This window comes from Manis pentadactyla, chromosome 6 (assembly GCF_030020395.1).
Source record: "Manis pentadactyla isolate mManPen7 chromosome 6, mManPen7.hap1, whole genome shotgun sequence".
Taxonomy (NCBI): domain Eukaryota; kingdom Metazoa; phylum Chordata; class Mammalia; order Pholidota; family Manidae; genus Manis; species Manis pentadactyla.
The window spans coordinates 135,047,024-135,068,417 of record NC_080024.1 but is presented as its reverse complement, the minus strand read 5'-3'; the positions used below and the strand labels follow the sequence as shown (position 1 = coordinate 135,068,417).

Genomic DNA, 21,394 nt, shown 5'->3' with positions numbered 1-21,394 from the left:
CATGAAAGAAGAAGAAGCTATAGAAGTAGCAGATGGAAGAAAACATGGGAAGATTGATTATTTCTTTGACATCTTCTTGTAGTGTAACATAAGTGTTTATAGGTTTTAAATTACTAATTAAATTGTATGCACACATTAACATAATAGGATACAGCTACATAACCAAAGCAGACCTACAATTACCAGCCATATCCAGTGAAACCAAGATAACCAGTTGGGTACCCTAGGCATTTGTGAAAACTTATCAATGATATGATGGATATTGTCTAACTGAATTTGAATAGTTTGAGAAAAATCAGACAAATTAAAACAACACATTCCTGAGAACTGTTCACATCCCATATGTTCTTTTAACAGTAGATAGTCTATAGTCGCAAGATTTTGGAGCGCTGCAACTTGCACTTCTTGGTTGAGTTCCGACAGTATAGATCCAGTCAAATTTGTTGTTTTACTGTATGCACAGGCCAGCTTAGATATCTCCTTCTTCATTCCAATGGCAAGTCCAGGAACCGGTGGGATGAATGCAGCTACAACTGCAACAGCACCAGGATCTTTGTTGAAGTTTTTTGATGATCATTTTCTGGAATGACTCTTCCAGAGAATGTTGATGTTGGAAGTTCTTCTTCATATCGTATCTTAATTCATTTTCTGGGTAGCCAAATTAGGTTTTGATCCTCTGTATAAACACAAATAAACCCCCTGCGCACACTTTAATATGCCCTTTATACCATTGTGAAGAACCTATTGGAGATCACCACACAGGAACTGCCTTTTTTTCTTTTCTTTTTTGTTTTTTAAGAGAAAGGAATATTATCAGAAAAATGTACTTCCATAGCTGATCATCTGACACCCTTTAAATGATCAAAATTAGGGATATTTAAAGCATGCATTAATCGGTGATTTGCAGTTAGTTTTATCCTATCAGGGAGTAATCCCCCTTTTCTTTCTTTTTTTTTTTATCATTAATCTACAATTACATGAAGAATTGTCTCCCCATTTTACAAATGGGAATACTAAGGCACATTGCTAATAAGGGTCAGAGCCAAGATCTGAATCCAGGTAGTCTGACTCTTGAGTTTGTGCTTCTAACGTCTCATGATACCCCTTTTTGATAGCTGAGGAAATGGTGCCTAATGAAATTTAGTGATGTGTCCATGGTCACAGGGCTAGTTGAGTGGTGGTACCTAGATTTGGACAGAACCCAGTCCCCTAGCTACCCCAATGTGCTCCTTGTGGAAGTATTTTATCACCTATGACCCACACATCTGATGAGGGTCCTAGACAATTTATTGCATTAGATGAGATGACTATGCCATGAAAACTGAAGCACATGCTCCTGATCTACCAGCAAGTTGAGGATAAGCCGTATGCTTTCCTAACATGGGGAGATGTGTGGCTCTCCCCGTTTCCCTGGAATGAAGCACTTTCCCCACTTCCTGTCTCTGTATACAAGTCCTACCAATCATTCAAGACCTTGAAACTTGGTCATGGACATGGGCTTCCTGAATCCTGAAGTCAGATGGTGCATAGTTTCTGGATGTATTCTTCCCAGGACTTACCATCTCATCTAACCTGTTAAGAGTGATTTCATGGTGGTTTAGCTTAGCAAAGATTTGGGTATTTTATGTCGGCTCAACTTAACCAATCTTTTAAGGCTTCTGGGTTTAGAAAAACTTTCCCACTCCAAAATTTTAGAAGAATTGTCTCTTGTATTCTTCTAATAGTATTATGGCTTTAATTTTTGTATTTAAATATTTGATCCATCTGGACTTTCCCTTGGAATGGAATGAAGTAGATAACCACTGTTCTTTCCTTCCATGTCCCCACTGAGTTGTCCCAATGCTATTTATCAGATATTCATCTTCTCTCAACTGTTTTGAAGTATCATCTTTATATAACTAAATTCCATATATATTTGGAATCATTTAGAGTGTGTTCTCTACCACTGTAAAATTAAGATGCAAAAAGATAGCTTGAAAATCCCTCCAAATGTTTGGAAACCAAGCAACACACTTCTAAAATAACCTGTGGATCAAATGGAAAGTAGAAAATATTTTTAACTGAATAATAATGAAAATATAAAATATCACAACTTGTAAGCCACAGCTGAAGTTACACTGAAAGAAATAAAGTCTTATGCATCTATTATAAAAGGAAGAAAAGCTGAAAATCAATGATCTAAGTATCTACTTCATTAGTTAGAGGAAAAAAGCATATTAAGCCCAAAGAAGGAAGAAAATAATAGAGTGGAATGAACAAAATAGAAAATAGACATATAATATAGAAAATTATCAAAGCCGTAAGTGGGCTTTTGGAAAAATCATATATATGTATATATGTCAGTTTTATTGGTAAATTATATATATATATATATATATATATTGCACACACATTTAAACCAATTTCTGTCCCCTCAGTTTTGTTGCAGGGATCTCTCTATTTGTGCATCAGTAAAAACCTGTTTTCATATTAAAGCTTTATAGCATCTTTTAATATTTGGTTGGGCTGGTCCATGTCCTTCACTCTTCTCTTTCAATTTTTACCTAGCGTTTGCCTTTCATTGCACTTCAGGGCTAGACTGTTAGCCTGGTGGGGTCCCTTGTATATCTCTTGCTTAAATCCTATTGGAATTTCTATTAGGATCAAGTTAAATTATACATTAATTTGAGAAGGATTGATTATTTTTATAACACTGAGTCTTCCTATCCAAGAACAGGGCATGACTTTTCATTTATTCAAGTCTTTAGTGTTTGAAAATTTGCTTCATATAGATCATGCATATTTTGGGGAATATTTTCCCTAAGTATTTTGTCTTTTTTGGTTGCCATTGGAAATGGGAGCTTTTAGTCAATTATATTTTGTAGTTTCAGTTGGTCAATTTCTAAAACCTCTCTTTAACATGTAATGAAGACTGTGTTTTGGACATTTTAGCTGAACCCATATGAATCATACTTGTCAACCACATCCTCTTCAAACATGAAATACACATCTGACCTTATGTTTCTCTCTTACATCTGACGAATAATAATCGTTAGGCAACTGGTGTATATATCCCAAAAGTTTCAACAAAACCGCTGCAGATGCCCCAAAGCAGTATAAAGTATTTTGGGCCATAGTTTCCTAATCACAAATATGTACCACAAGTGTCCACATTGTGCCCTGGGTCCTGCGGACACGTCACAGACTGATTCATCCTCAGGAGACCTGATGGAAGCATCCCTACAGAACACTTCCTTTGTGAACCACTTCCTGAGAACACCCAAATCCAGCAGGGATCCCGAGACACTTCCAGAAGCTCTGCAGTTGTTTCATATTGATTTATCATTTTTCCAATAGAAAAGTAATTGACATGTACTCGTCATTGAACATTAGGAAAAGTAGGAAGAAGAACATAAAAATGCATCTATAATTCATACCACCCAGAGATAACGACTGGTCTGATATCTTCTGATCTTTTTCCCTGTGCATATACTGAAACACATATTCCAAAGTTGAGATCACTCTGGGTGAATCCTATTTCTCATGAATATTTTGCCATGTCATTATATATTCTTCAAAAACAGCTTTTTAATGGCTGCTTGTTATTTCCTAACAGATATTCTATCTGCTATTTACTCATTCTAGTGTTATTTTGCCCTTGCGTTGTTTCCAGTTTTTAAAAAATAAGATTTAAGTCAACAGTTTTGTACAAACGTCTTTTCCCTCTTCTTCAGCTTACGTCCTTTGAATACATTCCTAGATGTATTACTGGGTCAGAAATTAGGAACATTAAAAAAAATTGTGGTAAAATATTCATCACATAAGATTTACCATTTGGACCAACTAAAAGTTTATGGTTCATACTGTTGTACAGTCATCACCACCATCCATTTCCCTTGCTTAAATGAACTTTTTTCATCTTGCAAAACTGAAACTCTGTACCCGGTAAACACTTATTCCCCATACTCTTCTCTCCCCAAGCCCCTGGTAACTTCTAGTCTACTTCCTGTCTCTCTGAATATTACTACTCTAAGTACCTCATATAAGTGGAACCACACAGTGTTTGTAGTTTTGTGATGGGTTTATTTCACTTAGCAGACTATCTCCAAGATTCACCCCTGTTGCAGCATATCAGAATTTCCTCCCTTTTTAAGGTTGCATAATATACTTTTGTGTATATAGACCACATTTTATTTATCCATAGGAACATCTTGAAGACTCTTGATTCAAATTGTCTACTGCTGTCCAGAAAGATCACACCAATTTGCATGTCTGCCAGACTTGTATGCAATTAAAGTTCTGAAGTTTGTTCACCTAACTCTATTATAGTTACTCATATTGTACTTGCAAAGAGTTTTCTGCGTTTGTAGTTATGCAGCACAAAGTTGTTGCAAAGAGACCCCCAAAGGATTCCCTTCTCTCCTGGTGTGTGTGTGTGTGTGTGTGTGTGTGTGTGTGTGTGTGTGTGTATCTGTGTGTGATACTCACACACACACATAACTGAAGATGAGCATATTTAGTATTTATCAAAAGATAAAGGAGCTCTTCCATAGTTTGGATTAGAGCCTCAGAATGTAAACTAATGCCCAAACTGCCATTTGTCATATCTCCCAGGGTTCTATTCTTTTAAACCAATTAAATTTAACTTGTGTTTCTACAATTTTTATGCCAAGAAAGGCACCAAAGATTTTATTTGGGAGGAAACATCTGGAATTTGTAGAGCGCATTAAACTTTTCAAATGCCATCACGTGCATGATCTCACCTGGTTTCTATAGCATCCCTGGTCCCAGCAGGGTGATATTGTCAGTCACATTGGGTTCAGAGAAGTGACACTCCCTGTTGGGGGCTGCATGGTACATTTGGGACCCCAGGACTCAAGCTGCTGTCTCCTCAACCCTGTGTACTGCCTTTGTCCTCTCGCTAACTCCCAGTGCTCTCTTGCTGTTGCTAGAGTGTGCTGTTCCTTCACTTGGCATGTCAACATTCCTGGTTGTCCAGGAATGTCCTTTCTTGGAGAGGAAAGGGAATAGATATTTTAGCAACACACAACACATTGAGCTTGCCAGGCACCTAAGAGGGACACTCAATAAATATTAATTAAAGAATGCAGCCACATTGGCTTAAGTGCTGGCCAGATTGTTTAAAGCATCAAGAATATTCCAGGAGAGACTTGAGTGTTGGGCTGGAAGACTGTGTGGTGGCCGAGAGGACAAGTGAAGTCCTGGAGTAATGGAGCATTTTCTCTTGGAAGGTGGAAATACACCCCCAGAGCCCCTATCCATCACCTGGAGTGAGAAGGGAGGCAACACACATTTGTTGAGTGCCTTCTGGGGCCTGTATTTTCCTAGCTGGGCTGGGATTTGCTTTGCTCCTCTGCTACTCCTTAAAAAAATTTTTTTTTATTTTACTACTATAAGTACTTTTTTTTATTAAGGTATCATTGATATACAATCTTATGAATGTTTCACATGAGCAACACTATATTACCAAGTCCCCACCACGTACCCCATTACAGTCACTGTCCATCAGCATAGTAAGATGCTGTAGAGTCACTATTTGCCTTCTCTGTGCTATACTGCCTTCCCCGTGCCCCCCTATATTATGTGTGCTAATCATAATACCCCTTAGTCCCCTTCTCCCTCACTTCCCACCCATCCTCCCCAGCCCCTTTCCCTTTGGTAACCCCTAGTCCATTCTTGGGTTCTGTGGGTCTGCTGCTGTTTTGTTACTTCAGTTTTTGCTTTGTTGTTATACTCCACGAATGAGTGAAATTATTTGGTACTTGTCTTTCTCTGCCTGGCTTATTTCACTGAGCATAATACCCTCTAGCTCCATCCACGCTGTTGCAAATGGTAGGATTTATTTTCTTCTTATGGCTGAATAATATTCCATTGTGTATATGTACCACCTCTTCTTTATCCATTCATCTACCGATGGACACTTAGGTTGCTTCCAAGTCTTGACTATTGCAAATAGTGCTGCAATAAACATAGAGGTGCATATGTCATTTTGAATCTGTGATCTTGTTTTATGGGGTGAATTCCTAGGAGTGGAATTCCTGGGTCAAATGCTATTTCTGTTTTTATTTTTTTGAGGAACCTCCATATTGCTTTCCACAATGGTTGAACTAATTTACATTCCCACCAGCAGTGTCGGAGGGTTCCCCTTTCTCTGCATCGTCACCAGCATTTGTTGTTGCTTGTCTTTTGGATGCTGGCCATCCTAACTGGTGTGAGGTGATATCTCATTGTGTTTTTAATTTGCATTTCCCTGATGATTAGCGATGTGGAGCATTTTTTCACGTGCCGGTTGCCATCTGAATTTCTTCTTTGGAGAAGTGTCTGTTTAGATCCTCTGCTCATTTTTTTAATCAGGTTATTGCTTTTTGGGTGTTGAGGCATGTGAGTTATTTATATATTTTGGATGTTAACTCCTTATCGGATATGCCATTTATGAATATATTCTCCCATACTGTAGGATACCTTCTTGTTGTACTGATGGTGTCCTTTGTGTACAGTAGCTTTTTAGTTTGATGTAGTCCCGCTTGTTCAATTTGGCTTTTGTTTCCCTTGCCTGAGTAGATATGTTCATGAAAAAGTTGCTCGTGTTTATATTCAAGAGAATTTTGCCTATGTTTTCTTCTAATAGTTTTATGGTTTCATGACTTACATTCAGGTCTTTGATCCATTTTGAGTTTACTTTTGTGTATGGGGTTAGACAGAAATCCAGTTTCATTCTCTTATATGTAGCTGTCCAGTTTTGCCAACACCAGTTGTCGAAGAGGCTATCATTTCTCCACTGTATATTCATCGCTCCTTTATCATATATTAATTGGCCATATATGTGTGGGTTTATATCTGGACTCTATTCTGTTCCACTGGTCTGTGGGTCTGTTCTTGTGCCAGTACCAAATTGTCTTGATTACTGTGGCTTTGTAGTAAAGCTTGAAGTTGGGGAATGTAATCCCCCCCTGCTTTATTCTTCCTTCTCAGGATTGCTTTGGCTATTCGGGATCTTTTATGGTTCCATATGAATTTTAGAACTATTTGTTCTAGTTTGTTGAAGAATGCTGTTGGTATTTTGATAGGGATTTCATCGAATTTGAGATTGCTTTAGGCAGGATGGCCATTTTGACGATATTAATTCTTCCTAGCCATGAGCATAGTATGTATTTCCACGCTCCTCTTCTACTTCTACACCTCAGAAGCCAATGGAAGGAGACAGCTGGCTGGGGCTAAAGGCAAGTTTGATTCGTGGGGTGGAGGGGTGGGCCAGAAATGGAATGGGTGTGCCCACCCTTCTCTGGCATCCAGAGGGTTTTACTGCTCATAGAGTGAGTGGGTGCTGTTAAGTGTCTCGGACTTGACAGAGAACCAGCAAATGCCTATCTAGATAAGTAGTTCTGGGCCTGCACGCGATTGTTGCTACCTCTCCCTGATCTGGTTGCCTTCTACCACCCTCTCTTTGCATCAGGATCTATTAGAAGCAAATGCAAGAAATACGGAGCCCCGTTGGAAAGGCTAGCACCCAGCCAATGGCTTAGGACTTGAGGCCTTTTACAGTGAGCTTTTATAGCTGCTTACCTAGGCCTCTTTTAGGAGTTTTTCTTGTGTTTTTTCAAAAGAAAGATTTGTGTGTTTGTGCAATTGAAAACAAATGATCAATTTCAGATTATTTTGGGGTCACAGAGTTTCTTTACCATCTTCATCATCAAACTGTGCTTAATATGCTTAAGGAGATGCTCAAGGAATATGCTTAATATGTTCAAGAAGAAAAAGAGGAATGGACATGAGCTATATATGTTTGTATGTATCACCATAAAATAATAACACATTTACTACACAAATGCAGCCAGTAGTGATTCCATATATGGAAGGTTTACTGGTCAACTAGCCTATATAAATGGATGCTCTTAGGAATTACTCTATTCTGGGTTCAGAAATGCCTGATTGGAGTTTCTTACTACATCACGATTCTCTAGCTCCATCTCTACAATGTTCTTTGGCTACATCATCACATTTAATCTCAAAACAGCTCTACATTGGTAAGTATATTTTCCCCATTTCTCCATGGGGAAATTGAGGTCTTAGGTGACACAAAGTTGATGCTTGAACACAGCACTTCTGGCTCCAACATTGGGATGCTTTGCGCTTCCCCGATACCATGATTGTCTCTGTTGCCTTCTGTTTGCTGGCACATTCCATTTAACAAGCATGAATACCTGGAGGTTTCTGTACAACCTGGTGCCCCAGAGGTTCTTTTTTCCAGAAATCCAATCTCTATCCCAGTGCTGTCACCACCTAGCTACACTGGTCTCCCAGATGTTCCTCCTAACATGCCAGCTCAGTCGTCTCAGGGTCCGGTCCTGGCTGTCTCCCTTTCCCATAAGGGTTGTCCCTGATCTTTTCTCCTCCCCAGACAGGCCTTCCCTGAACACAGGGCTGAAATAGCCATTCTCAGCCCCACGCTACCCAGAGTCCCTCAGTCTACTTTGTGTTTTCCAAAGCTCTCATAACTGTGGGAAATTCATTTTTTATGTATTTATTTCCTTAGTTATTATCTATCTCCTCATGGAACGCAAATTCCCCACAGGCAAGACTCTGCCTGGAACAATGCTTGGCACATAGCTGGTGCACAGGGTTGCCAAGTGTACCTGCTTGCCTGGCCCACAGTACAGCTGGGGCAATAGGACTCCGGGGACTGTGAAGTGTGATCCTGTGAATTGTGGGACCCAGATCATAAGTGCCATTAGAGTCTCAGAAGGGAGGCCAGAGTGACCAATCAGTCCTTCATTCATTCACAGAGCACCTACTCTGTGCAAAACAGCCAATTGCTTCTCTCCAGGTCCACCCACCACAACCAGCACCAACACAAGCCACCAGCGTGTGTGGTACCTGGCGCACACAGCATTTTCCTCACTTTCGCTCCTCCCTCACTGTCAGCCAGGGAGAGCTGGACTGCTTCTTTCCATTTCTTTTTATTTGTACATTTGCTATGTCATCTTGTAGATATTTGGGACAACTGTGCATTCTTGGGTGTAGGGACCTGTAGATGGGGGGAGGGGGGATAGGTGACATCTGGACCTGAAGGTGCTACTAATCAGCCATATGAGCTTGGAGAAATTTCTCTCCCTCTTCCTGGAGCTCTGCAGGAGCAGATGATTGGGAGACACTCAGAAAGGAAGGGCAGGGATGGGGGGAAGGGCACTGAATAGGAAGTAGGAGCTTTTATTGCATTCTCTCAATTACTATTTAGACTCCTACGGAGTCTCTCTCAGTTGGCGAGTCTTTCCTGGGCTTTCAGCAGTAATGCAGCAACTTTTGAATAAGCAACTCTCAATTCAACTGCCAACATTTAATTTTGCTAGTAAGTCGGTAAATAAATACCATCTATTATCACTACCATTTTGAAAAGTGAGGGCACATGAATTCCCCAAACTAGGAAGGCACATCTCTAAATAAATGATGGATTCCTTCGTAATTGGTCAGTCACTTATTCAGCTGACACTGGTTGATTGCCTCCGCTATGCCAGTCTCAGGACTTCATGTGCTGTAATATACAGTCCCTGCTCTCATGGAGTTTACAGTTGGGGGTTGGGGGCCCAACATTAATGAAAGAATAGGAATTAAATGTAAATTTTCAAGTGTTATAAATGCTACCAAAGGGAGATGACTGGGGACCTGGGGGACCTGAGGGTGCATAACGATGGGGCCGGGGAACCTAATCTCAAATAATTTTTTGGGATCCTGGGGGAGCCCCAGCAGAAGAGGGAGGAGCATTTCAGGCTGAGAGACAGCGTGCTCACAGGCCCCGGGGTGGAAGGAAGATGCTGAGGTGACAACGAGGGGGAAAAGAGGGCGCTAGGCCACTCAGGGCTTGTGGGGCAAGGAAGAGAATTCGTCTTTGTTCCCAGCGCAGTAGGAGACTGTTGGGTGATGGTGCAGTCAGGCCAGCAGCAGAGAGCCAGTGGATCCCAGTGAGGGAGGAGCGAAAGTGAGGAAAATGCTGTGTGCGCCAGGTACCACACACGCTGGTGGCTTGTGTTGGTGCTGGTTGTGGTGGGTGGACCTGGAGAGAAGCAGATGGGTTGAGAAGCATCTTGACAGTGAAATTGACTGGATGGTGAGGCTGCTGTAGATAAGGGATGAGAAGAAAGGGGTTTCTGTCACACTGATTGTTGGTTTCTAACTCCCAGTGCTGGATGGAGAGGCGTGGGCCTTCCGAGGGTGGAGCTCTGGAAGAGAAGCAGGTTCTGGGAGGAAGATGCCCCATTTGGGACAAAATGAGCTTGAGGTGCCTTTGAGACATCCAGGGGCAGGTGTCAAATAGACAGGTGGATATGTGGGACTAGAATCAAAGCAGAGGTGAGTCCTTAACTCACCTTCCTTTCTGCCCCTTTGGCTGTAATGGTGGTGGCCCCCTGGGAAAGAAGTTGGTGGCCAGGGGCGTGGGAAGAAGGAAGCCTTTCTTTTTTCTTCCTACCCTTCTGGTACTCTTTGAATTGTGTACCCCTATGCATATATTACACATTCAAAAATCAATGAAATAGAAGACTAAAACTACCGAATAATTTAGCATTTGAAAAAATGCACTACATCATGCAAAACTGACCATGGTCAGCGTGTCATGGTGTTAGGACTGGAGATGAGGAACCTTTGCACTTTAACATTTACAGTCCTTTCTAGCTCTAACCTCATTTTATTGCAGTTTTCCTTACCTTCTGTTATTGGCTACCAGACTGTAGGAATGTTCAGTAACATCGCATTTCACTGACCTTGAAGGCCTTCAAAATGAATGTTTATAGGATGACGGGGGGTAACAAGACTGCACCCCAAGAGCAGCAGCCTGCCCACGGGGTACCTCCATCCCCAAGAAGGTGGACCTCTTCTCACTTCCTCATTGCTTGTCATAGTTACCAACAAAGTTATTTCTAGACATAGGAAAATGTTTTTGACTCACAGTAATGCTAGAAAAGAGCTAGAAAAACTTTTCTTTGTGTTCTCACTTACCCCTCTCTCATTCTAAGAAAAAGGCTTCCCAGGCTTATTAATTTATTTTTAAACTCTGATACTGGCCTTATGTCTTTGACAGCACCCCGACTAACCCTAGTAAAATCACACAAAGTCCCAGACACTAGAAGTGTCCTCCTTCTTTATCTCTCCCTGGGACACAATTCCTTCAAAAATCCACTTCCTGGGGCTCAGAAGGTTAGGCAAAATCAGCTTATTGGGTGGCTCCTACTTCAGAATCCATGATAATCTTGTAATTAGCATCTGGATACCACTTAGTTTACATAGCGCTTGTGCTATCGGAGTGTCCACGCCTCATCCCAGCAACCCTGGAGTGAGGGTTTTGTTCTTTGAGCCTCACACCAGGTCTGGAACACACAAGATGTTAATTCAGTGTTTGCTATTTGAGGAAGGCAGACAGACTACAGAAACAGGGCTTCCAAAGGCCTAGCAACTAGTAATGGCAGAAAAGTATTTTTAATCATAAAACTGGGCTGAGGGTCCCTTCTGCTCCCCCAGGTCCTCCGCAGGTGAAATGCCTTGGCTATCACTTATGAGGCTGGGCTCCTTCGATAGGTCCAAGAATGTGCCAGGGGCAGTCTGTGTAGTCCCCTATGACTCTGCTCTACTACACACCAAACATCATTCCCTCCTGGAGGCTGGCCAGTTCTGATTCACTATTACTAGACACCCAGATCCTAATCGGCACTTACTAGGCAGGATTGATCCTTAAAAGATTTTGGCAGAGGAATAGGACACGAGAAAATTAGAAATCAGCTCAGGTTAACTTGGGACTCCCATATGACCAGGAGCTTGAAGTCCGTTTGCATGTGGCTAGGTGTCTGAATGAAGACCCTCCCTGCAGGTGGGCAATGAAGCCGAACACTAGGGCCCAGCAGGGTGCTTCTGAGTCAGGCTCAAGGTTTATTTACTTGCTTTGTTGTCTTTAAAATCAATTTTTTAGCGCCCGTGGGAATCATCGAACTGGATGTCTCTCTGTGCTTCAGTGGCAAATGGTAGTTTCTGTTGTTGGCATTTGAGAGCATTAACTAAGTCCCCCCATTACTGAGCTGTCACAGGCCGACTGCTGAAGGCATTTCCCTTCCATTTGTGTTATAACCAGCATCGTTTCCTGACATGAACCAGTTGGACACAAGTAAAGCCTGACGGCTGATTTGAGGAGAGGAGATCATGGAGATTTTTCCCAGTTATGTCAGGGGAAACTTCTGTAACTATAAATGATCTAGTGTTGTTCCTATAATTTCTTTCTACAAAGCAAACTTCATTCTGGGACAGCTGATCTCCCAGAATACCCATTGCGGGGGTCTTGCCTCCATCACTAACTTCCTGAGGCTCAGGAGTTTATAGATACAGTTAGTGACTTAAACTGACAGACATGGCTTGGGTTTTAAACAGTTAGCTTGAAGCTGACAAAAAAATGCATTTTTCCCCTTTCATTGTTTTTCCATTTGAACATGAGCTTTCATACTGTGAGCACCTCTGTCTGATCAGTCAACTCAACCAATCTAGTACAAAATATTTCTTTCTTTGAGACCCCTTCCAGACAGAAAAAAATCTTACTTTTTTATTCCCCCAAGTAAGTGTCTCCATTCTTACTGACAGGGTAGCTTTGATCACATTTTGGGACGGTTGCGGTTGTTTTCATTTTTCTAGTCCTTTTCTAGCTGCACTTCTTGAAGGAAGGGCTGTTTATTACTACCTTTATGTCCCTTCAAGGTCTTGCTTGGTGCCTAGCACCACATCCTGAATCAACGCTGGCTAAGTGGATTGAGAATCATGTGAAGCAGCTTCTGCTCCAAAATGCAAACTCGTTTTCTCAGATTGGGCAGGCTCCTTCCGGGTGCCTTGGCCGTCACGACATCAGTATTTATGAGGCTGTCCATCCCGGGTTAGGACTTGCACCTGACTGATAATCTAGAATGACTTTTGATTAGGACTGGTGTATTTCCTCACTGACTCTTGCCAGGGTCATGACGAGGCAGCCTCACCCTTGCTGTCTGGGATGACACATTGGCCTCTGTTGTCATCAGCCTTCCTGTAGTAAATGCCCCACACACAGAGAAGCTGTCTACAACCTCACTTCCACGTGGGTCCTGGCCAAATAGTCCTTTTCTACAAGGACATCAGAGCATGGAATTTCAGGAAATGAGAAAAGCAGGCAAGGATTTTAAAAAAAGTATATTTGGAATAAGTAACACATGCACATGGTGCAAGATTCAAAAGAAGTTATGTACAGTGAAGTCTTTCCTCTCAGCTCTGTATTTCAGCCATCCAGGTCCCCTCCCTGGAGGAATCCACATCTATATGTGACTATATATTTGAATGTCTCTGTTATCCTCCATCTTTACTTTTTCTGGAAGTTTCTCATTTCCTCTGTCACAATGTTCATTTCATCCTGCACCTCCCCACCAGTCTCCAGTATGGAGTTGAGTGCCCTGGACAGCCACCTGGCACTTACAGCATGTCCAGAATATAAGAATATTTGTTGAGTCAGGCTTATAGCATCTTTATTTGATTGTGAATTAGATGCATTTTCATTCACTCATGTTCTTGTTCTTCTAAGATAAGCCAAGCAGTGCTGTCTCACTGGCCTCGCTCCTGCCGCCTTTCTTTCATGAACCTCACTTCCATTTGTACCTCTGCCAGGTCAGGATGGTTTAGAGCTTGCTCACACATTTTTTAGGGCATGGTTGTGCAAGAAATGTCGATATTTTCTGACACTTTTGTGGCCTCTTCAATGGTTTCTTCTTGTCGATTTTGTAAGGAAAAACCCTCACCCTTGCTTCGCCAGGGATCTTGGCCCCACTAGGACACACTCACATGTTCTTTGGGGACCTCTCTGTGCTTCTCTTCCAGGAACTGCTGAAAATGAGAAAAAGTATGGAAAAGAGAGTCCTGTCTTCCCTATCAGGAGTTTTTGTTTTTACTTAGGGGCACTTGTAGGTGTGGTTTTGCAGATTCTCTTTTTCACTGTCCTCTTTCTCTCTCAAGTCAATCTCTACCTGGCAGGTCTGGAGGGTCTGCCAGCTTCTCCTCCACCTCCTGTACATACTGGGGCCTTGACTTCTCAGAGCTCAGGGGCCTTGGTGCAGTCTCCCTGTGGCTTTCTCTCCCTTCTAGGTGCTTGGCCAGCAGTCAGTCAAGTGGCAGCCCCCACAGTCCTCTGGGGGCCCAGGAGCCAGTGATTAAGTAGCCAGGCCTTTAACTGACTCCATCCTTGTTTGTCATGACTCCGCTACAAGTTATTTTGGTCTCTGGGACTTGTGGCTGCACCATGATTAGGATTTGATTACTATCACCAAAGTGACTAAAAGATGAAAATAGAAGCCACAACAGGAAATAAACAACTGCAAATGAGATATTTTATTCCATCTTCCCTGCCAGCAAATGATTAGAATCAAACTCATTCACAATAGTTTGGTGAACTCCTAAACTTTTTTTTTTTAAAGGATCAGAATAGTTTAAAATGGGGTACTCGTCAGCCTCATTTATGCCTGTGGAAAAAGGAAAGGAACTCCTTTCTAGGCATATCAGCCAGCCAGGCATTCCTCTACAGCCCAGCTTCTTTCTTGGAAAGGAAAGGAGTAAGAATGCAATGGGGTGGGGTTGGCTCTCAGGAAGGCTTGGGACTTCAACTGATTCAGGGGATGCCAGGGAGCCATAAAGCAGCACCAAGCATTGTAGCTACTTGCCCAGCATCCCACCCATCATCTACCTAGGGTAGTAAAATGGAGGAGGAAAGCCATGTAGAGAGGGCAAGATAGGGGTGACGCCTGAATTAAAACACCCACAATTACACTAGATGGGAACATATCTCTGCAAGTGTATGCATGTCCATCAGACAAGCTGTGACGTCACATTCAACTCCTGAAATGCCTACTGAACCTACCTGCTCTGTGTGTGCTCTGGCCTCTCTGCAGTGTCAGTACCACTGGTCAGATTCCCAAACGTCTTCAGATTCTCCATTTAGCCAGGAAGCTTAATTGGAATTATGACATTTCCTTTCTCTGTTTACGTATGTCCTTCCGGTCACTTTGCAGCCTGGCCTAGCCACTCTTGAAAATCGAAGCTCTTCTAGTGAGACCAAGAGCAGAGAGAAGGAACCGGACCCTGAGGGTGCCAACTTACCCAGAAAGCTTTTCAATCCCTACCAGGTGCTCACCTGCAGTGAGGGGAACCACTAGGGCAAGTTACTTAACCAGTGAGGGGCAGATCCCCAGCCAGAAATCAGATTTTCTGATTTTTAGGTTGGTTTTCTTACTAAGCTTGCTTTCTGAGTATAATATATATTTTCCAGACACCTAAAAAATTCCATTTATTCCTTCTGTCTTTCCCTGCCTATTGTAATGGGATCATCCAGCTTCAAACCTTCCCCTTGTCCATTTTCTCCTGGGCTTTTTTGGCTGCTGTCTTTAAAAAGTCACACACACACACACACACACACACACACACACACACACACCACACCACACCACACCACACACACACCACACACACACACACCACACACACACACACACACACACACACACACTTCAATCCCCTTTTCCATAAGAAACATTTTCATTTCTAACAAAATTATGGTCTTATAGAGTTGCAGCAAAATAAATGTTTAGAATGCCAGCTTCACTCTCTTGTCTTCTAGGTCCATAAAATTCAGGGACCCCTTGCCTGGAGATGATCATGTAATCAGGGTTAATGGTTTTTCTCTCACATATCTCCGAAGGTGCTTTTGATGGGTTTGGGGGGAGTGATCCAAATGCCCCTTTAAGTCCTGCCCAACTCTATTGATTCCTAAAAATATATTGAGCATCTTCTGCATGTCAGGCACCTTTTAAAATCCTGGAGCGGAGGGAGTTAAGCTAAGATTCATCTGTGCCTTTTCCTATTAAGAACGTACAATTTAGCAGGAAATATGGAAACAGTACATTTCATCTTTTCTGAAGAGTGGTGAAAATCGCCACTGCGCTTCATTGTCGTCCTGATCTCACAATTCTAAATGACTTAAAAAACATCTATTTCACTAAATAAGATGTGAGGTTAGATCACCATGCCAACTAGTGGCCTCGTCAATACTGATTCATATATATATTTAAATCATCACGTTTCTCGGTACCATCGGCTTTCACGAGGTGAACGCATTCTGTCTGGTCCTTTGCTCTACCAATGCTTTACCCATTTCCATTGGGTGATCTGCCAGCTAGGTCTATGCTTCTCCCGAACCTGGGGCCAGGGTTTAAACTCTGTGACCCTAAGCACCTTGAAAGGTACGAGACCGAGTGGGGCGCAGAAACAGAGCCCGCAAGCATATGCACGTCCTAAGCAGGTCTGCTCAGAAGGTAACCTTCCCGCGCCGGGAGGCGGAGTGGCGAAGGTCTTCCGGGCTCGGGAGGAAACCTGCCCGAGGCGGGCGGGCGAACCCCCGCCTCCTTCTCCCACCAGGATGCTGCCCCTCGCAGCTCGTCAGCCGGCCAAATGCATTCCAGAGCTGTGCACTAGACACACTTCTCCCGGCAGTCCTAGAAACCCGAGCCCGGAGCGGGAGGGGGCGGGAGGCAGCGTGCGCCCGCCGCTGAGGTCACATTCGCGCCGCCTCCCCGCCCTCGGCGGCCCGGCTGTTCCCTCCAGCGCACACTTCCCAGGGCCTCGGTCCAGTCCGGTGTAAATGACTTTTAAACGGAGACAGTGCTCTCCTCCCCTCCCTCCCGCGCGGCCAAGGGATCAGCCGCCAGGGCCTTTAAAACAAAACGAATGAATGAAGCGCTAGGACGAGCGCGCGCGGGACAACGACTGCGAAGCTCAGCGGGCTGGGTCTAAATCGGGCCACCGACCGGCTGGTTCCGCTCCAAAACTCGTCCGCGAAGCCCGCTCGGTGCTCTTGGGTCTTCCCATTTCTCTTCTGATCCTGCCAGGTCTCAGTCGATCCTGGGAGCTTCTCTGCTCCCCACCTTTATTCGCCCCCCCCATAATCCCGCCGCCCAGCAGACCGGGGAGGGGGTGGTGGTGTCGAGGGGGTGGGCGGGGGGGAGAAATAGCTTTTAGAAACCCGATCTGTTGTTTGCGAAACACAATCGCCTTTTTTTTTTTTTAAAGCGACAGGGTGTCTAGACGGCCACGTGACGAGGCCGGAGCCGGGCGCGCCACTGCGCAGTGGAACCAGCAGAGCAGAGGGCCCGGAGGGGGGTGCGGGGGTGGGGGTAGGGGCGGGGGGCGGGGAGGAGGCGGCGGCGGCTGCTGTGGGCGGGGGAGGGAAGGAGGAGGAAGGGGGAGGGAAGGGGGCGGGGGCGGGAGGCCTTGCGGGAGGCGGCGAGCCCCGGGCGCACTAGCTTGCTGTCGCCGCGCACCGAGGAGCCCGTCTTCGAGCTGTGCCAGCTGAGCCAGCCGGGCGCCGTGCTCGGTCCGCTCGCCGCGCGGTAGAGAGCTGCCTGAGACAGAGCCATCCCGCCGGCGCCGAGCTGCCTAGCGTCCGGCCCCGAAGCCCCTGAGTGCGGCGTTGCGAGCCCCAGGCGGCGGCAGAAAAACCCGAGCGCCAGGAGAGGGCGAACGGGGGACAAGGAGGCTCCCGGGCGCGACGAGGAGAGTCTCTGAGGAGAAAGCGGCTTGAGGACACCGGGGCCTCCCTGCCGCTGCAGCCGGGTCGGGAAGGGCATCCCTTACGCGGAGCCCCGGCTGCCAGCCGCGACTAGGGGAGGGGGCGCCGGCGGCCCCCGCACTAAGTGTGCAGCTTGCGCCCAGGAGGGCGAGAGCGCGCGACTCGCTAGGGGCCCGCCGCCGCCGCGCCGCCCTCCCCCGCGCTGTCAGCCCCACCGGGCGCAGCCGCCGCAGCAGCATCTTCTGTCCTCGCGCCCCCACCAGCCCCCAGGAAGTCCCCGCCGACGACCGGGGCCCCCGGGACGGCAGGAGGAAAGACCAGGCACTCCTCTAAAATGCAGAGGACTGAAGCAGCCTAGCCAGAGCTTTCTGTGGATTTAAAAAAATACGATTTTTCTTTTATTTTTTGGCAGAAGAAAAGGAGAGGAAGACCAGCGGGACACTGCAAGGGAAAAAGGGGGATGTAACTCGTGGATACGTTTTTTCCACCCCTCAGATGTCTTCTTCTACTTCGTAAACATTTTCTTTTTTTTAAACCCCAGCTCCAGTCGGACGCCCCCAGACCTCCCGGGTGCGAGGAAGGTGCTGTTTTTCATTTGGGTCTTTGCATATTTGATTTTTAGATTTTGAGAGCCCCTCCTTATTTCGCCAGACATCTCATGCGGGTGAAGTCCACTCGGCCCCCTCCCCCGAGTCTTCGTGTGCACGGAATTCGAGGAGATCCGGTTACTAAGGATATAGAGGAAAAAAATAAATCGCGTGCCTGCTTTTTTTTTTTAATTGCCTGCTTCTCCCCACCCCCAAATTAAGTTGCTTAACAAGGGGGAAAGAGGTTTTTTCCTCCCTCCAACAGCCCAGCCTTTCGTTTTTTGCCCCAGTGTATCTTCCATGTAGGAAGCCGAGGCTGGCGAGCCCGACACTCGGGAGCCGCTGCGGGGGGGCCTCTTTTCGGGGAGGCGCCGACCGGGGCAGGCTTCGCCGACACCAGGGAAGCGGCCGCCGCGTTCCTCCGGGGTGCGCCGGGGCCCGAGAGCCGCGCAAGGCGCGGCCCGCGCGGGGTGGGGCAGCCACAGCGCAGGCCCCCGAGCCCCGGCGGGCGCCCCCGGGCCCCCGCGCGCGCCCCGGCCTCCGGGAGACTGGCGCATGCCACGGAGCGCCCCTCGGGCCGCCGCCGCTCCTGCCCGGGCCCCTGCTGCTGTCGCCTGCGCCTGCTGCCCCAACTCGGCGCCCGACTTCTTCATGGTGTGCGGAGGTCATGTTCGCTCCTTAGCCGGCAAACGACTTTTCTCCTCGCCTCCTCACCCCGCATGTTCAGGACCAAACGATCTGCGCTCGTCCGGCGTCTCTGGAGGAGCCGTGCGCCCGGCGGCGAGGACGAGGAGGAGGGTGCGGGGGGAGGCGGAGGAGGAGGCGAGCTGCGGGGAGAGGGGGCGACCGACGGCCGGGCGCATGGGGCCGGTGGCGGCGGCGCGGGCAGGGCCGGCTGCTGCCTGGGCAAGGCGGCCCGAGGTGCCAAAGGTCACCACCACCCCCACCCCCCAGCCGCGGGCGCCGGCGCGGCCGGGGGCGCCGAAGCGGATCTGAAGGCGCTTACGCACTCGGTGCTCAAGAAACTGAAGGAACGGCAGCTGGAGCTGCTGCTCCAGGCCGTGGAGTCCCGCGGCGGTACGCGTACCGCGTGCCTCTTGTTGCCCGGCCGCCTGGACTGCAGGCTGGGCCTGGGGACGCCAGCCGGCTCGCAGCCCGCGCAGCCACCCTCATCCTACTCGCTCCCACTCCTGCTGTGCAAAGTGTTCAGGTGGCCGGATCTCAGGCATTCCTCGGAAGTCAAGAGGCTGTGTTGCTGTGAATCTTACGGGAAGATCAACCCCGAGCTGGTGTGCTGCAACCCCCATCACCTTAGCCGACTCTGCGAACTAGGTAAGAAGTTGGTCTGCGCCCACCCTCTCCTCCCCCTGGCGCTCGAGTGGCTCGAGAAAAGTCCCCCGCGGGGCTATCTGTGTGCAGCCACTTCTCGGTGGTGTGGGGGTGCGAAGGGGCGGGAGTGTGTATACATATCCTTCTCGGAGAAGATTTGGGAGACAAAAGTAGAGAAGGGACGAGGGGAGCCTGGAAGGGCATTCCCTGGGGGGTTCCCTTCCAGTTTTTTCTCCTTTGTTGCCCGGAGGTGCGGCTATGGGAACCGCTCATGAACAAGCTCTGGAGAAATGCGGTTAAAAATTAGACGCCCTCATTTCCGGATCAGCTAGGGGGTGCAGAGGGAAGTTGGGGTCACGCCTCCCCTGCACCCGGAAAGGCGTTGAGGTGTGTGGCCGAGTTGGAATCGCCCCAAGCCCGCCAAGGAAGGCTGGAAAGGCTGTGCTCCTTTAGTAAATAGTCATGTTTGGCAGTAGTGGGTCGGATACTGCTCTGGTCGCGAAGCTTTGAGGTTTTGGGGCAAAGAGGGTTAGAATGGGACGCGGAACTGTAAATCTCCTTTGAACTATGCCAGCCCATAGTGGAAAAGAACAGGCAGTCAAGAGAAGTTGGGTGTCCCCTACTTTCTCCCTTCTTCCAGCTCGGGGAAGCACAGAATAGGCTATCGGGCGGTCTGCCCCCAGCACCTCTGTGACGTTGCTGCCCCTTACTGCGCTGGGGCCTAGGCTTCTTAGCAGAAACCCCAGCCTCATTTCTCATTAGCCTCCCAGCTACCCTCTTCTTCCTATGTGTGCAGCGCGGAGGATGCACCTTGGGCGCCCACAGATCTCCCGAGTTCCCGGGTGGGCTGGGAGATGGGAGCCGCGTGTTCCGAGCAGGGTGGCGGGGGGCTGAGGTGCCTTGCGCCCCCCAGGGTGGGGAGCGGGGTCTGAAGTTCGAGGATTGGGAGGGGGGTTTGTCTCTGCCAGCCCTGTGGACTGTGAACTGAGCGGTCCCGGCCTAGCTGCGGCCGAGCGGGTAGTTTCCAGCCGGGCTGGCGGAGCGCGGCGGCGGCGGCTGCAGACGTGGAAGAGCGGAGCGCCGAGGCTGGCGCCAGGCGGCCTCTTTTGTTTATCTGACAGCTAAATATCAAGGCAATCACCGCCTCGCGGCCCTGCCTCCAACCCCCACAGCTAAGACAAACAGTTGGGCTAAAAGAATGCCTCTGTTATCATAAGTTTCTATCTCTCTTTCTCATGGCTCGGCCTTTATTTTCTATTACTTTTTTATTCCAGAGTCTCCCCCTCCTCCTTACTCCAGATACCCAATGGATTTTCTGAAACCAACTGGTGAGTAGATGATTTTAAAAATATCCTCCCTAAGAAATGGAGACTCTAGAACGCGGATTTTTATGTCTAGGCAGTGGCTTGGGGGAGGCGTTGGGCTTGCTCCGAGGTGCTTATGGGTTTCTTCTGTTGGAAATTTGATGGATTTTTCTGTTTCTGTTTTGTGGCTGGAGGTACACACACACTTTTTCAGACATCTCCTAGAAACGTTTTACATTTTGTCCCTTTTTCATGTATTCGTACTCCGTGGCCGAAGTTGGCTCAGCTTTAACACGTGGAATTTGATCACACATAAGTGTCTTGGGAGCCAAATAGGACAGATTGATGGGAAACTTTGGAGACTTTGTGAGTGCCAGAGGAATCAGTGGGAAGAACGAATAATCCGATGGGAGGGACGGCAGTTTAAAAAGGTGCAGAGAAAATCTTGGTTTGGAGTAAGAAATTAGGAAATCTAAGAGCAAAGACAACAGCATCCTCACAGGCTTTCTCGGGATTCTTGTTAGGGGCTGTGAAAGTTTTCAGCTCTGCTTGCCTGTTGCCTTGTCACAGGG

The 21,394-nt window shown here is 46.8% G+C and overlaps 1 protein-coding gene across 3 annotated transcripts in view; it reads left to right on the top strand.

Annotated features, from left to right (window-relative positions):
* The first annotated feature begins 17,296 nt into the window (after positions 1 to 17,296).
* SMAD7 (SMAD family member 7) overlaps positions 17,297 to 21,394 on the top strand; it is a 29,906-nt gene continuing 25,808 nt past the window's right edge. For 2 of the 3 annotated variants that reach the window (XM_036918627.2, XM_036918625.2), the window contains exons 1-2: positions 17,297 to 19,521; positions 20,793 to 20,846. In XM_036918627.2, the coding sequence (XP_036774522.1) occupies positions 18,909 to 19,521; positions 20,793 to 20,846 (667 nt within the window). In that variant the 5' untranslated portion in view covers positions 17,297 to 18,908. Of the gene's footprint in view, positions 19,522 to 19,619; positions 20,361 to 20,792; positions 20,847 to 21,394 lie in introns of those variants that run through there. The other variant, XM_036918628.2, reaches the window with a different exon arrangement.